Raw genomic sequence first — 15185 nt, 5'->3', positions numbered from 1 at the left:
CCACCATCCGTACCTACGCCTTGTGACTCACCTGCTCCCTCGCATTCTCTACGTACGCTTCACCACTACACACCTCCTCCACCCCACCTCCTCTACTCATTTCACTTCTCACCTCCTCTGCGCCCACCCCCCCCCCCCCCCCCCCCCACACACACACGCACCCACACACTCGCCCCATCGTCTTCACCATCTACCGCTATCCGAAGGAGTCTCTGTATGCGGATGTGTGGCTTCTGCAGTCCCTCAACCCCCCTCCACCTCGCTGCTGCTCTCCTCACTCCACCCGCCCGCCTCGCAGCACCCACTCGCAGACGCCACTCATTTGCTTTCGCTGTTCCTCCACCGACAAACTCGCGCAAGGGTCGCAATCCTCACTGTTACTGCTACTGCTGCTGCTAGAATCATCAGTCTCACCCCACTCACTCACCCATGTCGGATGCCGAAGGCTTTGGTGACTTGTTCGGCGGCGTTGATGAAGTGCTGGAGCTCCCGCTGCAGACGCTCCTCATCAGCCGCCAGGTACTCGCTGAGGAAGGGACGACGTGCGATTACTTCACCCCTCTCCTTGACCGCTTTGACAACATAACGTCAGCGGCGACAGCGGCGAACGATCACACGCGGCTACGCCAGCGCCTCGCACGCCTCGCGCCGCCGCCTCTGGAGGTTCGCTTCCGCGACAAGCGCCACAGCCTGTGGGGGCACACGCTCTGGAACGCGGCCAAGTACCTCGTAAAGCGCATGGATGAGCGTCTGATCGACGTGCGTGGCAAGTCGGTCATCGAGCTCGGCGCCGGGCTCGGTGTTCCGGCCCTGGCCGCGTATAAAAATGGCGCTCGGCTGTGCGTCGTGACGGACTACCCTGACGCGGATCTACTCGACATCCTCGCGCTGAACCTGAAGGCAAACTGTGGCCCCGGCGACATGGACGCCGACGTGAAGTCTGAAATGGAAGAGCAGGCTCGGAAGCAGCTCGCCAAGGGTGGCGACTCTGACACTGTTTCGGCTGATCAGCTCGGCGCCGCCATGAGCACCCGCTACTACGTGGAGCCCCTTCTCTGGGGTAGTCAGGAACACATTGATAAAGTGATGCAGCACACAACCGGCGGCGCCGGCTACGATATTGTCATCCTGTCCGACATCCTCTTCAACCACGTGTGCAACGATGACCTCGCCGACACGCTTGCCACGCTCCTGGCCAAGAATCCACGCGCGGCCGGCTACTGCGTCTTCTCCCATCACCGCGCGCACAAGCAGCTGCACGACTTCGAGTTCTTCGACAAGTGTCTGCGCCGCGGGCTGCACTACGAGCAGGTGGACGAGCAGGACTACCCGATGATGTTTCCAGAGGACCGCGGGCCGGAGTCGGTGCGGCGGCCGGTGAAGTGCTACAAGATCGCTCATCGCTACGATGATGCCGGCTGCGGCTTGGACACGAGCCTGCGCTTTGATGTGGTGCTGCAAGGGACAGGGATAGCGCAGTCAATAGTGTCGGCGGCGTTGGCGCGAAACGGGGTGAAGGTGCTGCACTGCGATGGTGCGGAGTACTATGGCGCCGCCATGGCCACCTTTGACCACGCTGGATTTCTTCAGTACCTGAGCCAGCCGTCGTCCCTGGCCGCGTCATCGTCGACGTCCTCGTCCACTGCGCCAAACGTCTTCATCAACCGCATCGTTGACGAGGTGCCAGTGGCGCGCCGCCGCCGCTATTTATTTGACGTGCTTCCGATGTGCTACATGGCGCATGGTCCGCTGCTGCGCCACCTCGTATCCTCTGGCACAGGCCGATCACTGGAGTGCCAGCACGTCCACCGCTTTCTCTTCCTGCAGCACGCAACAACAACCGGAGCAACCGGCGCTGGTGCTGCGGTGACGGCGGCGATGGAGGTGCCGCTGACGCGGGCGAGCGTCTTTCACAGCACCTCCATCAGCCTCTTTGACAAGCGCCGCATGATGCGTTTTGTGAAGGATGTCGAGGCGTCCGTAGTGGAGCAACTGCATGCCAAGGCCGCCAACCCGGCTGACGACCCGTCCGTCGTGAACACGTCCATCGCCGCCGAGGCAGCGGCGGCCAAGGCAGCGGCCATCTTCACCTGTGAGGCGCAGTCAAATCCGCAGATCACCTTGACGGAGCTCCTGCAGAGCAAGTACGACCTCTCCGGCACCGTCCTCGATGTTGTCTCGCTCATGGGCATGATGAACGTTCTGCCGGCCACGAACAGCACAACTTTGACCTCTGGCCAGGGGGCAGCAGCGGAGCCGCCTCTCGTTCAATCGGTAGACATGGTGCGTGATCTTCTTCTCTCCACTGGTGCCTTTGGCGGCAAATCTCCCTACCTCGCCACGTCGTATGGAGCTGCAGAGGTGCCGCAGAACATGTGCCGCATCTCCGCCGTCTGGGGTGGCGTCTTTGTGCTGCGCCGCAGCCTCCGTGGCGTCGCCGTGGACGAGGCCAAGGAGACTCAGTACGCCGTGTTAAGCAACGGGCAGTGGGTGCCAGCCAAGGTAATCGTCACCCCGGCGGAGCTCACTGCCACAAACTACCTGAGCTACGGAGTGAATGACTGGTACTACGACTTCCTCAAGGAGCAGGAACAGGGCCGGACGCCGCTCATCCCGCTTTCAGAGGGGCAGGGCAGTGCTCCAGCTCCAGCCATAGCACCAGATCAGACGAAAATGAGCCACAAGGACGCGGCTGACGAGACTGCGAGTGCGTTGGCATCCCCTGCAGGTGCGGTCCGCTTCAGCCGTGTCGTGCTGGCAACCAAGAGCGCACCACTTTTCTCGCTGGCAGCCATGCAGGCCGCCGGCGTAATCGAGGTGGATGACGCGTGCGACTACACCGCCGCTGCGCCGATCATCACAGCCCTCGCGAGGGAGCCACAAACACGAGCAGTGGTGTGGGTCATCCAGCAGTCGTTTGCGTCCGACCAGGCACCGGCGCGCTTCACCTCCGACGATGCCGACGGTGGCGCCACGTGTGACCCGTGTGTTCTTCACTTCACGGCCGACGCGAATCAGCTGTCGCAGGAGCAGCTGCATGCGTACGTCATGCGCTACTACACATCCACCGAGAAGGCGGAAAGGCCGTACTGTGTCCCCCACGATGACATTGTTCTGGCGGCTGCCTTCACAGTGGACAGCCAAGAGGTGGCTCAGCACGGCGTGGTGCCGTGCCCGGTGGAGCTGCCGAGTGAGACACGCTGGACGCACCCGTTCGGTTGGGTGGAGTCCATGAAGCTGCGGCGTGCCAACGAGAACGACCGCCAGCATCTCCTGCGCCACCAGATGACGGAAGAGGATGCCACGCCAGCGACAACCGCGCCCACGCTGGCGTGCTCGGCTACGGCGCAGACGGCCGACCTCTGCCGCAGCTCTGAGCACTTTCGCCTCATCGAAATACCGACGTTGTTGCCAAACCTCGTCTACGATGGACATTACGTGCAGGAGGCTGAGAAGGCCTACAAACGCGTGCTTGATGCACTTGGTCTGCCGACAGCCGCCACGGCGACGTCCGCAGCGGCATCGGAAGCCGACGAAGACGCGGCGCAGGCGTACGCCTTCCTGAGGCCTCTCCCACGCTAGTAGTAGAAAACTGGAACGCAGAACACCGCGGCAACTCCCGTTGGGTGTCCCTGTGGCAATAAGAAGTCAAGTGGGGTAAGTGCATAGGCTAAGACGAGAACGCCGCCTTCACCCCCGACCCGCCTCCGGCTCCTGCGTCTCACGTCCAGCAGATTGGCAATCAGCGTCTCGCACGCACGCACGTACGTGTGCACTGCCCTGACAGGCGTGCTGGACGGCTGCTCAGCACAAATGCGAAAAGGAGCGATGCCAAAGGGCAGCGGAACGCGAAGGAGAACAGAAGAAAAGGAAGGAAAAAAAAAATAAGCGGCCGAGAAGGGAGGGGAGAGACCATTCGTTGCCCCTCTCCCCTCCCTGCGCCCCCACCCCCACTGCTGGTAATGTTCTCTCTTTCCTTCACCTTTACAGCGAGAGGAAGAAGCAATGCACCGTGTAGGCGATGACGTCACGGTTGTAGGCACCAATGAAGTAGTGCATCTCGCCTTCTTCGTCACACTCCTCTGTGTGATATTTATTAGAGATATCTCTGAATCTGTGCCCCTGCACCTGTGCTTCAGCGCTTCGCTCACTCTCTCCCTCTCTCTTGCTCGCTCTCATGGCTCTTGTACGCAGAGCCCCCCCCACCCTGGTACACGCACACACACAAAGGGGAAAACCCCCCGTGAAGAGGAAAGGCAAATGATGACGGATCGCGCCCTGGGCACGCTGTTGCTGGCCTGCAACTCGAGCTTTTTTGTCTACTACGTTCTCTGGATTGGTGTGATGCCGTTCGTGGACGAGTCGCACTTCACGCAGGCCCTCTTTCCTCCCCGCGAGTACGGTCTGCTCCTCGCGGCGCTCATGATGACGGCAGCTGTCGGGATTGCCATGTTGGTGGGCTCTCTTCACACAATCTGGCGGACCGGCTACGTGCCGCTGCCGACGAAAGCTGCAGCAATGACCAGGGTAAACCTATTAGCAGCATCCGCAGTAGCGGCCACCACGGATGGAGTGGTGCCAGAGGTTCCCATCGCGGCCAAGTGAAGCACTGCTGGGTAGGCGGTGTTGGCTGCGTTTTACTTCAGACCATAAGAGGAGGAAGACACGCCCTCCCTCTCCTCGTATAGGAGAGCAACTGAGTCGTATCAGCGTGTGTGTGTGTGTGTGCCTGCCATGTTGTCCTTCGCCTTCTTTCGCTCTGTGTGCTTCCTCGCTGCTGATTCAACGGTTTGTTTTGTTCATTTTCTCTCGGGTGTTACGCGGTGCTCAACATCTCCTCTCTGAAGAGAGCGAGCGAGTCCCCTCAGACAGCGTTCAGCAACAAGACGAAGAGGGAGAGAGGGAGAGAAGAGTGGACCCACCGTGGCGCGATGACGTGGCGACGGTGTGTCGTTGCCGAGAAGGAAAAAGAACGTGCGGCTACCTCGAGTAGTACCTCGCTCGTGTGGCGGTTCTGCACAAATGTGCTTGGGGGGAGGGGGTCGTATACCGTCGCATCCTTCCGTCGCGCTACCGTCTCCTCCCTTTCCCTGTCACCTTCCTTGACATCGCCACCCCCCACCACCACCACCATCACCACTATCCTCATCGTTCCCGCCTCGCCAGGGAACCCGACTCGCACATGCACGGTCAACCCCCCGGTATCCGAGTCCACCCCACCACCCCCAATACAACAGCACCACTCGTCACCGCCATCACACTCTCCTCTACTCCCTCACGACTGCACCATTCAAAGCGAGCGAAAAGGCAAAGTTTAAACGCCACCCTCGCCAACCCTTCACTCACTCATTCGGGTCACCTTTGTGTGGCTCTCTTCCGCGAAGGTGAGGGGACGGTACGCGAGCGACGTGGCATCAGGCTCGTGTAGGCATCCAACTCGCAAGACGCAAGACCCGTACAACGCTAAAATCGGGAAAGCGCACCACAGGATGCGAAGACGGTGTCATTGACGCTCCTTCCTGCTTTGATGTTGTCTCGCTCGCCTCTCCATCCGAAGTTCACCTCGAAACCCTTTCCTGTTTTTCCCTCGCCGTTTACTAGTGTGCCGGATCGATGTCTCGCGAGCTAACCACGACGACGGCAACGTTCTCGTCACCCTCCCCGGCGGTGCGCCGTGGCTACAGTGGTGAGGGGCTGCCGCTAGGCAAGCTGCTTGATCCGCTTCGCTGGTACTTCAAGTGGGTGCGTGCGAATCCGGAGAGCGCATCAAGCCTGGAGCAGTTCTCGCGCACCCTCACCATGCTGTGGTCTGACCCAACGAACCTGATCACCTCGGAGGCATGCTTTGCCCTCTGCAAGCTGCACGCCTTCTCCAACTTCGCCATCATCTCCGCTGGTGGTCGCCGGACGAGCAAGACGGAGCTGCTCTCCTTCGTGCTGCGAGGCATCCAAGAGGTGGAGTGCCTGATGGAGTTGATCCACCGCAAGTACGCCGGCCACCGTCGCACGTGGAATGCGCTGCTCCTGCTAGAAGGCGTCAAGTGCACATTAAAGGCGTGCGTGCACCGTCAGCTCTTCCTCGTCCCGTGGCTGTGGGAGTCCATGATGGTGTCGCTGCGCCGTGCCCTGCGTCACCTGACCACCCTCACGCCGCGCCGCCGCGTACACGGCGGCGACGGCGGTGTTTCATCAGGCTCCGGGGGCAGCGGTGCAGGCAGCTTTGCCGCGTGGAGCGCCGGCTCTGGCGCTGGCGTCGCCGGCAACTACTGTGGCCCCCTCACGCAGCTGGACTACCGTGGTGGCAACACCGACCTGTGCGGCGAGGTTGTAGGGCCGCATAACATGCGTCTCGTCATCCCGCGCGTCGCCTCTGACAGGCGTCATGAGCACCGCCATGTGTACAGGGCAGGCGCCAACAGCGCTGCCAACGACGGAGAGGACCACGTTACCTTCGCGCAGGAGGGGGGCGTGGAGGAGGAGCTGGAGGAGGCGGAGTCAATCAGGTTCACGTGGATTGACGTGCTCGGCTTGATGCTGGACATGTACCTTCTCTTGCGACCTCTTCTCCTCGTAGCGCTGGCGCGGCACGCATTTCTGGTGCTGCCCGAGGAGACGGCCAACTCGATCGCTCGGCTGCCACCTCCCTTATCAAAGGAGATGGTCGCCGCAGCTGAGGCGGCCGCCAAGGCTGCGGAAGAAGCGAAGAAGACAGGGACGCCGGTGAAGCCGACGTCGGGGCCCGATCCGCTCGCGGCGCTCCACAAGGCAATCGCTGCCACGCCGCAGCAGACCCTGCTGGGGAACTGGGGTGTGTGGGCTGGCGTGGCGGGCTGTGACTTCCTTGTCGCGCTGCTCGCCCGCCTCGTGCGCCGCAACCGCGTTCCCGTGGTGTACATCAAGGACAGCGCCGAGAACGACGCCGGCGTGCTGCCGGCGTCGTTGCTGGAGGGCGGTGAGGCGGTGTCAATTCCGGCAGACGGCCTCACCGACAATACAACAGTCACGACTGGCGTGGACGACTCGCGCGCCATCGGCCCAGCGATGGAGGCCACAGTCGTCTCACGTGATCACACGCGAGTACAGCTGGCGCTGCGCAACTTCTTTTACAATGTCATGCGCGACCCCTTCTTTACAGCGGTCCTGAAACAGTTCATCTATCATAATTTCATCCGCGGCTTCGTCAACCGCATCCCCCTCCTCGGCACGTGCATCTCCTTCTACGCCACCCATTACCTGTCAATGCAGTACTACAGCTTCCTGTACACCCTGAGGCAGTAAGCTGGAGCGGAGAGAGAGGGAGAGCGGACGTGGATGAAAGGCAAGCACGACCTGCCAAAGCCCCTCGTTCTTGCGGCGCCGCTGCGACCACAAGCGCGCTACCCTCCTCCTTTCCTCCCCCCCTCTCGCTCTTGCCGTGTGACATCACAGTACAATCAACAGATACCTTTCGCACGACGAGCCTCTTCCTTGCATTTTTTCCACCAAGCCTCTCTTAACCCCGATCCCAACCCACCGCGCCATACTCCTCCTCCTCCCCCCCCCCCTCGCTCATCATCATCATCGTCACCAAAATCTCCTCCGCTGCTGCAGGAGCCGAACAGAGCGGCAATGGGTCAAGGAGTGTAAGAGGGAGGGGAGGCGTGCAGCTAAGAGAGAGCGGGGTGGGGAAAGGAAAGGGGAAGTGGTAAATGCCGCAGGCAGGCGGGGAGGGGGGAGGGCGGAGGGCGGGAGTTGGGGGGACGCGGACAGGTGGAGGCCGCAGGAGAAAACGGCAGACGAGTAACGGAAAAGTAAAAGCCCAAGAAGCAAAGAAAAGTGGGATATGCACTCGTGGTGGAATGTGCCCATGTGTGCCGCCCCCGGGTGTTCGAAAGAGAAAAGAGTCGGTGGATGTGTGTGTGTGTGTGTGTGCTTTACTTGCTCGTGTGCAGGCACGTAGTGTGTCTCTTCCAGTCTTGACTGCAAGAAGGAGCAAGGGTACCAAGCGGAGCGGCGCGTCGAGGAGGGTGCGGAGGTGGGGTGGGACACAGCGCCGAGCATCCAGTCGTTCGGTTCGCCGCGCTTTATTGTGGCTGCACGCATGCGTCTGTACGATGCCTGCGTGCACTTTTGGCCCTCCACCTCTCTCTCTTTTCGGCTCTGTCGTTCTGCACGGCCGGTGCTTCGGAGTGTAGCGTTGCGAATATGAAGAGAGAGGGGGGGTTGTGGGTTGGGTTGGGGTGTAACAACAACGTGCCGCCGCCACCGCTGCTCCTCTATCCTTCCCTCTGGTTCCCGGTGTTGCTCAAACGTGCAAAAATTGCTCAAGCTGCATGTACACGTGTGCGTGTGTGCGCTGCGGTAGCAGGGCAGCCGCACTTCACATGAACACCGCAGCGTTTTATGTGGTGTGCCTTTGCGTCTCCTCGCCACTGATCGTCCTCCTTTCACTCTCACCTCCACCCCCTTCTCCCCCTGCCCGCTACCACACACACACACACACACACACGCACACGCACGCACACGTGGGCCCATTTCAGTTTCCGACGCTTTATTCTAAGCAAAGCTCACCATCTCTCTTTCCACCACCTACCACCTCCCACAGTGCCGTCGTCGTCGGCCGCAGACCTCCTCCTCCCCCTCCCCTCGTATACACGGCGTGCTGTTCTTCATTGCCACCCCCAACACTCTCCTCTTTCCCCCATCCCGTCCCTCCTCCCTGTCTGCGAGAGCTGACGAGTACACGTATCCCGGGAAGAGGAGGAAAGGGGGACTGTCTCAGCACGCGTTTTTTTTTTGGATTGCACGCCTCACACACACACACAGTCGCCCTTGCCTCGCGTGCCTCTTTTTCTGATTTGCCTGCCGTCGTTGTTGTTTGTCTTAGTTTGGTGTCTGAGGGGGCAGTCGAACAGCGCTGGAAGGCGCACAGGCAGACACGGTGCGGGAGTTGAAGTGCTACGCCGCCGACTCCCTTCTTCGCCAGCAGTTATGTCGAGTCGGCACTACTCCTCCTCTGAGGCGCGGAGCAACGACAGCGAGGCGCGGATGAACGCGTCATCTACGTTGTCTCCCACGTCGTCGCTACCGCCGTTGCCGCAGTTGACCTCCACGGAGGTCGCCGAGTGGCCCCCGGTGCCGACGTCGTCATCGTCTTCTTCTCCTCCCCTTTCACCATCCTCTGTGGCCAGCGAGTCGCAGGACGGATCTGTCAGCAGCAACCGCGCGGACAACCAGGGGAGGTTCACCTCCGACTCGAGTAGTCACTTCTTGGAAGAGGCAGAGGAGGAGCTGGATAATGATGTCGAGCTCCGCAGCGGCGACTGTGCCGGCGGCGCAGATAACTACAGCAACAGCAACGATGACGGTGGCAACGAGAGCGGCGCGACTACTGCACGTAGCGCCTCCGGTGAGCCGGTGGATGCTCCGCTGATGGTTTCTGATTGGCTCGCGGTTCCGCCGTCACCGCCATCGCCGTCATTGGCATCGGCGTCAGCGTCGCAGCGCACAGGCGAGGTGGGTGTCGAGCGGCGCGGCGCCTCCACTACTCCAGACTCAGAGCGCAGCAGTGGTCGAGACGAGAATGCAGTGGCGGACAGCGACGCTGCTACCACGGCAAAAGGCAATGACGAAGAGCAGAGGCAAGGCGGTCGTGGCGAAGCTAGTGACGCTGACGACCTTTCGGACGCAGAGCTCGCGGCCTGCGCCGCCTCCATCACGTCCGATGTGGTTGCAGAAAGCGTCTGGACATCCGAGGAGCGCGCCAGCGCCGCCTTGCAGGAGTTCAGTACTTCCCTGCACTCGAAGCTGGTCGAGCACCTCATCGACGATGCGGTCGTGGCAGTGGGGCGCACGCTGGAGGAGACGGTGCGGCAGCACGAGTCGCGCGTGCGAGCCCTGATGGCACAGAATCGTCTACTCGATCATCAGCTAGTGGACCAGGCAGAGCAGATGCAGTCGATCCGGAAGGACCTGGAAGACTCCGTGCTGCGCGACTTGCAACGTATCCTGCGCGTTGATCTGCAGCAGGTCTTCCGCTCGGCTAGCGCCGGCCGCTCCAATTCCAGAGAGACCGCCACGGAGGCCTCGACCCCGCTGTCATCGTCTTCTTCACGCCGACCGTTGTCCGTCGGCGAGCACTGCTTCGGCGCGGAAGAGGACACAGGTGACAGCATCAACACGCGGCAGCGATCGAATGCAGCGTCGGTGTCTTCGACGCACACGGGCGGCGGCGCTGCAACGCCATCTGTAGAAGAACTCATCGCCGCATACCTAAATCAGCGCGGCACCCTCGAGCTGCTTCACAAGGAACGCATGCAGTGGCGGGAAAGCACGGCCGTTCTGCGAGACCAGCTGCTCGCCGCCACGCGTGAAGTCGTGCAGCTTCGGCAGGAAGTGGTACGGCTTCAGACGACAACAGTGGATGTGGCGGAGCACCGCACCGTCATGCAGGCAAGAGAGGAGGCAGAGCATCAGTGTGCACTCATGCGACTGCAGCTGGCCAAGCACATTGAAGAGGCTCAAATGATTGAGGCGCTTGTGGAGAAGCATGAGTTGACGCAGTTGCAGCCGCAAGACGCCGCAGAGGGCAATGTGGAACAAACAGCTTCGGCAGGAGGTCTCGCCGCTACCGCAGCAGCAGCGATGGAAGAGGAGCTGCCTCGAAAAGGGCCGCAGTGGGACATCGCTTTACGTGAGCTGGAGGAGCAAGCCACCATTGCAGCCAACAGCCACCACCTGCGTGAGCAACTCGCCAGTGCCGAGGCTCAGCTGCACCTCCTTCAGAAGGACAGAGACGTGAGCGTCACCTACGCGGCGGAGTTGAAGAAAGAAAATGACGTCTTGCGGGCAGACCTGCAATCAATGGTCTACCGTAGCAGCGTGCTCTCCCAGCAGGTGGTGTCGCTCCTGGTCAAGGTCGAGCACACATCCCGCGCCAACCGGCAGCTGCAGGCAATGCTGACCGCATCACCTCCGCGGCGGCCGCAGGAGTCTCTCGACCAATCAAACGCGCAGAAGGGTGGGCGGTCTTTGGGCCCATCCACCCTGCCCCGGTCGTCACCCCCGGCCTTCCCGGCGCTGCCCAATGCGCCGCTGTCAACTTTGCCGTCGCAGCAGGCACGGCGCAGCGCGTGGCTGAGCGCGATGTGGCCGTTGCCGGCTTCTGGTGGCACCGACGCAGCAACTGAGAACCAACTCAACACAGCTGTGCTCTACGACCAGCAGAAACATCGACAGCTTCCACCATCGCTCCTCGCATCTACGAACGCTTCACAGATGTCGTCACCGACAGAGGTAGAGGAGGGCTTACAGCAGCGGCTGAACACCTACGCCGCATCGCGCTTGGCGGTACCACAGCTGAATAGCGGCGCCTTCCCTCAGCCTCCACGTCGACAACGGCACGTCTCGCTGCGGCAGCTGGGCAGTGCCACGCTAGAGGTCAACCGCGTGTGCAATCCATATCTCCCGGCCAGTGATCAGCTCAGCGGGTACGCGCTCGGGCGTCCATCGACGTTTTCGACTGTCAATGTCTCGCGCGGGACGGTGACGCGCCAGGTGGGATCGGAAGAGGTGACGGTGCTGCTCACCCCAGCAGCTCCCTCGTCTGCGCTCGGGTCTCCATCACCAGCCGCGCCGGATGACAGCAGAACCGGCGATGCAGACATGTGGGCACCAGCAGCGGCGGCATCGCCATCAACGCGGCTCGCTCACAGCATAGACGACGTGAGTCGTGACCCGAACCTGCTACGTCTCCTGGACACCCTCGACAAGGACGAGAGCCTCGATCGATTCAGCATTCACTCGGTCTCCGAGCTACTATTGCGGAACCAGGAGCTGGTGAAGCAGCTGTACGAGGTGACGCAGCGCGCTGAAGCGGCGGAGCAGCAGCAGCAGCAGCAGCAAGGGACTGTCTCTGCCTCCCAGCGGGACGGAAAGGGGCCATCGTTCGGGTCTGTGGTTGCCTCTGCAAACGACCCACCCGCTCGACCCGACAGTGACGCTGATCTCAATTTGGACGCGGTTCTGGCAACGCTCACCTCCACCACTGCAACACTGCTGCTGCAGGAGGGTGAGCCACACTCGCGCAAGCGCACCCGCGAGGGTGACAACGACAATGGGGACCGGGAGCACGGGGACGTCGAGGGTAGCCGCCACGTCAGTTCAGGTCAAAGTGAGAATAAGGCGGCACAGCCGCAGGCCACCGAAATTACCGGAGCAGACTCCGCTACTACAACAGCGGCTGAGTCGTGGTTCACCAAGGATGCTAGTGATGCGGTCGCTAGCATGATCGATGCGATGGTGCGACGGCGTGACGTGCAGCTCACGTCTGCCGACACCGAAGTGTCGCAAGCGCTGCTCAATGCGCTAGCGGCGCAGCACGTCACTGACAGGGCGGCGCAGAAGGCACGTACAGATGGCGGCACCAGTGGAGGCATTGCTCTGCCTCCTGAGATTCCGTCTGAAACGGACTCGCATGCCGTGAAGGCCTCCTCGCGAGCTATGTCTGCGTGCCTGCGCAGCCTCTTGCAGCTTTGCGTACGGCAGTCCGCCGTGCTGGCGGAAGTGGCGCTCACAGCTGCGGATCAGCACCAAGAGATGCAGGCAGCCGTCAAGAACACATGGACAGAGGTGCAGCAGACCCTCCTCGCGGCGCTGCAGACCTCGCACGCGGCGCTCACTTCGTCCTCCCCGGCGTCGTACAACGATGCCGCCACCGGTGCGCCTTGGCCCTCGCGTCAGCGAGCGCGGCGAGAAGGAGGTGTGGTGGGCGACGACGATCGCTCGCGAAGGGACGGCTGCCTCGAGTTCCGCCCCGAGGAGCAGGTGGCCCTCCTCCAGCAGCTCCGCACGCTGCTGCACACGGCCGCCAAGAAGGATGAGACCCTCCTGCACGTCTACCAGGCTGCGCAGGCACGCAACGATGCGCGCCAGCACCAGGAGAAGGAGCGTGTGGCGCGTCTTCTACTGAAACTGGAGCGTAAGCGGCGCCTCATCAAAGCCTTGCAGCTGCGGCATGCGAACACGAATATGGCGACCGCTCTCGGTACGGATTCCGGCGCATGTGGGCTCATCCACCCTTCCCCTCTCGACTGCGATAACTCGCAGGGTGCCGTGGCGATCGGCTTCCACCTTTCCCCGCAGCCCGGCTCCCCCGTCCGTCGTACACCGCCAATGCCGCCGATGGCGTTACCCGCTGTCAACACGGACGCCGCTGGCAACGAGCGCCGTGGCGACGACGGCGGCGACCGGGCTAGTAGCTTGGACAGTGGCACCAACCACCCCCAGTGCAGCCATCACCATCCACACTGCTGTGACAACGATGACGGTTACAGCGACAACGAGCTTGACGACGAGATCCTGACACTGGACATCTTTCGCGAGCTTCAGCAGCAGCTCGCCCTGAGTCAAGCAAACCACCGAGCCGCTCAGGAGGAGCTCGACGCGGAGAAGGCGAAGCACGCGACTCTGCTGGAGCGTATGTGGGTGCTGGAGACGGCCCGCGACGACGCCGCAGGCGCGGCCGAACGTCTTGAGAAGCGTGTGAGCAATATGCTCACTCGGGAGGAGTACCAGACAACGGTGGCCGAGCTGGAGACGGCCGTTGCTTCCCTCACGCAACTGGATGCAGAGCTGCGCGACGCCAAGGCTGCGCACCTCGAGTTGCAGGAACACGTGGATGACCTAAAGCGGCAGCTGGAGACGCAGCAGCAGGAAACAGCGCTTCAGCGTGGCAGGCTGGAGGATGCAATGCGTAAAGGGGAGCAGCGTGTGCTTAACGAGGAGGGTCGCACCCGACAGCTACGTGCGCAACTGAATGATGTGAAGCTGTACGCGGCAGACCTCGAGAAATCTATCGAGGCCGCGCGGAGAGAGGTGTACGATCAGCAAGAGCTGGTTCGCCATAAGGATGCCACGATCGAGGAGCTGAAGGTGCAAATGCTGATGCGTGACGACGTGCAGGAGCTTCTTTGCCGGCTCTACCCCAACCACAGCGTGCTACACGCGAATGCGCAGCTAGTGCACAGTTTGTCTGAGACCAAGACACGCCTGGAAGTGGAGCTGGCAGAGACCCGCCAGGACCTCGCTCACACGCGCGAAGAGCTGCTGCAGCGCGAGCTCAGCGTGCGGGAAGCGGTGCAGGATCGCCAAGCGGCCGAGGTGCGCCTGCAGGACGCACTCGCACGACTCGCGGTGCTGCAAGAAACCGACGGCGGTGGCGATGCGGAGCAATGCAGCCCAAGGGAGACACCGTCCCCGCGCGGCACAACGCACCCACAGACTTCGGATGCCGCGTCCCGTATGGCGGCGCTCTTTAACGTCGACGAAGCCCCTCTCACCGCCTTGCGTCAGCGGGTACGCTACCTCCAGGTGTGCGTCGAGGCACAGGCGAAGGACATTGCCGTCCTGCGCGCCGCGGAGTCCTCGTGGAAGCGACGCGAAATCGATCTGCGCCAGCAGTTGGAAGTGATGAGCGCGGACCCCGTGAGTCGGACGGCGCGCCGGTACGGCCTCTCCGCCTGCTTGAGCTTTGAGGCACAGCTGGACGAGATGCATGCTCGGCAGGGCGCCCTTAACAGTTCAATGGCGCAGCTTCAGGAGGAGAAGGACGCTATCGCTGTCAGGGTTCAGGAGCACGCGAAGGCCGCCGCTGTGGCGCAGGAAGCCGCAGCTGCTGCACAGGCGGTGGTGGAGAGCACCGTGGCGCAGCTGAAGTGTACCGCGGAGAAGTGCGCGGAGCAGAGTTCGGCCATTGCACAGCTGGGAAACGAGCGGGACGAGGAGTCGTCGAAGCGTGCCGATCTGGAGCGGCGGTACGAGGAGGTGCTAGCGGAGCTGGCGGACACGAAGCGCGGCCTCAGCGCAGTGCAAGAGTCCTTGAAAGCCTCCGTGACGCAGCGTGACCAATTCTGGAAGGACAACAACCTTCTCATCAGCAAGGTGGAGGAACTGGAAAAGGCGCTTCTGCAGTCCGACGCCGAGAAACTTGCTGCCCGGGAGGCTCTGGCACAGGGGCTGTCGGCGTCGTCGGCATCTGCGTCGCGCCGGCGTCGCGGCGGCGGTGGCGAGAGTAGTAGTACCACCGATCGCTATCGCGGACAGGCATCCCTAACGCGGGACCTCAGCCTGTCCTCGCTCTCAGCTCGACCGCTGTGAAAGCGAGAGATACTCTCAGCGGTATCGGGCAGCCGCCACGCCTAGGAAGA

At 62.0% G+C, this 15185-nt stretch overlaps 4 protein-coding genes across 4 annotated transcripts; all 4 read left to right on the top strand.

Moving 5' to 3' along the window:
- Positions 1-429: 429 nt before the first annotated feature.
- Positions 430-3582, top strand: LPMP_150830 (hypothetical protein; the record flags this gene model as incomplete). Its single annotated transcript, XM_010699156.1, has 1 exon — positions 430-3582. The coding sequence occupies one exon, from the start codon at positions 430-432 to the stop codon at positions 3580-3582; it is 3153 nt and encodes a 1050-aa protein (XP_010697458.1).
- Positions 3583-4260: 678 nt separating this feature from the next.
- Positions 4261-4605, top strand: LPMP_150820 (dolichol phosphate-mannose biosynthesis regulatory protein, putative; the record flags this gene model as incomplete). The annotated part of the gene is made up of 1 exon (XM_010699155.1): positions 4261-4605. The coding sequence occupies one exon, from the start codon at positions 4261-4263 to the stop codon at positions 4603-4605; it is 345 nt and encodes a 114-aa protein (XP_010697457.1).
- A 1008-nt stretch (positions 4606-5613) lies between these two features.
- LPMP_150810 (hypothetical protein) lies at positions 5614-7278 on the top strand (the record flags this gene model as incomplete). The annotated part of the gene is made up of 1 exon (XM_010699154.1): positions 5614-7278. One exon carries the CDS (start codon positions 5614-5616, stop codon positions 7276-7278), a length of 1665 nt encoding a protein of 554 aa, XP_010697456.1.
- A 1692-nt stretch (positions 7279-8970) lies between these two features.
- Positions 8971-15135, top strand: LPMP_150800 (hypothetical protein; the record flags this gene model as incomplete). Its single annotated transcript, XM_010699153.1, has 1 exon — positions 8971-15135. The coding sequence occupies one exon, from the start codon at positions 8971-8973 to the stop codon at positions 15133-15135; it is 6165 nt and encodes a 2054-aa protein (XP_010697455.1).
- Between the last annotated feature and the right edge of the window lie 50 nt (positions 15136-15185).

This window comes from Leishmania panamensis (assembly GCF_000755165.1).
Source record: "Leishmania panamensis strain MHOM/PA/94/PSC-1 chromosome 15 sequence".
NCBI classification, from domain to species: domain Eukaryota; phylum Euglenozoa; class Kinetoplastea; order Trypanosomatida; family Trypanosomatidae; genus Leishmania; species Leishmania panamensis.
The sequence above is the reverse complement of the archived record's forward strand: the minus strand, read 5'-3'. Positions and strand labels throughout refer to the sequence as shown.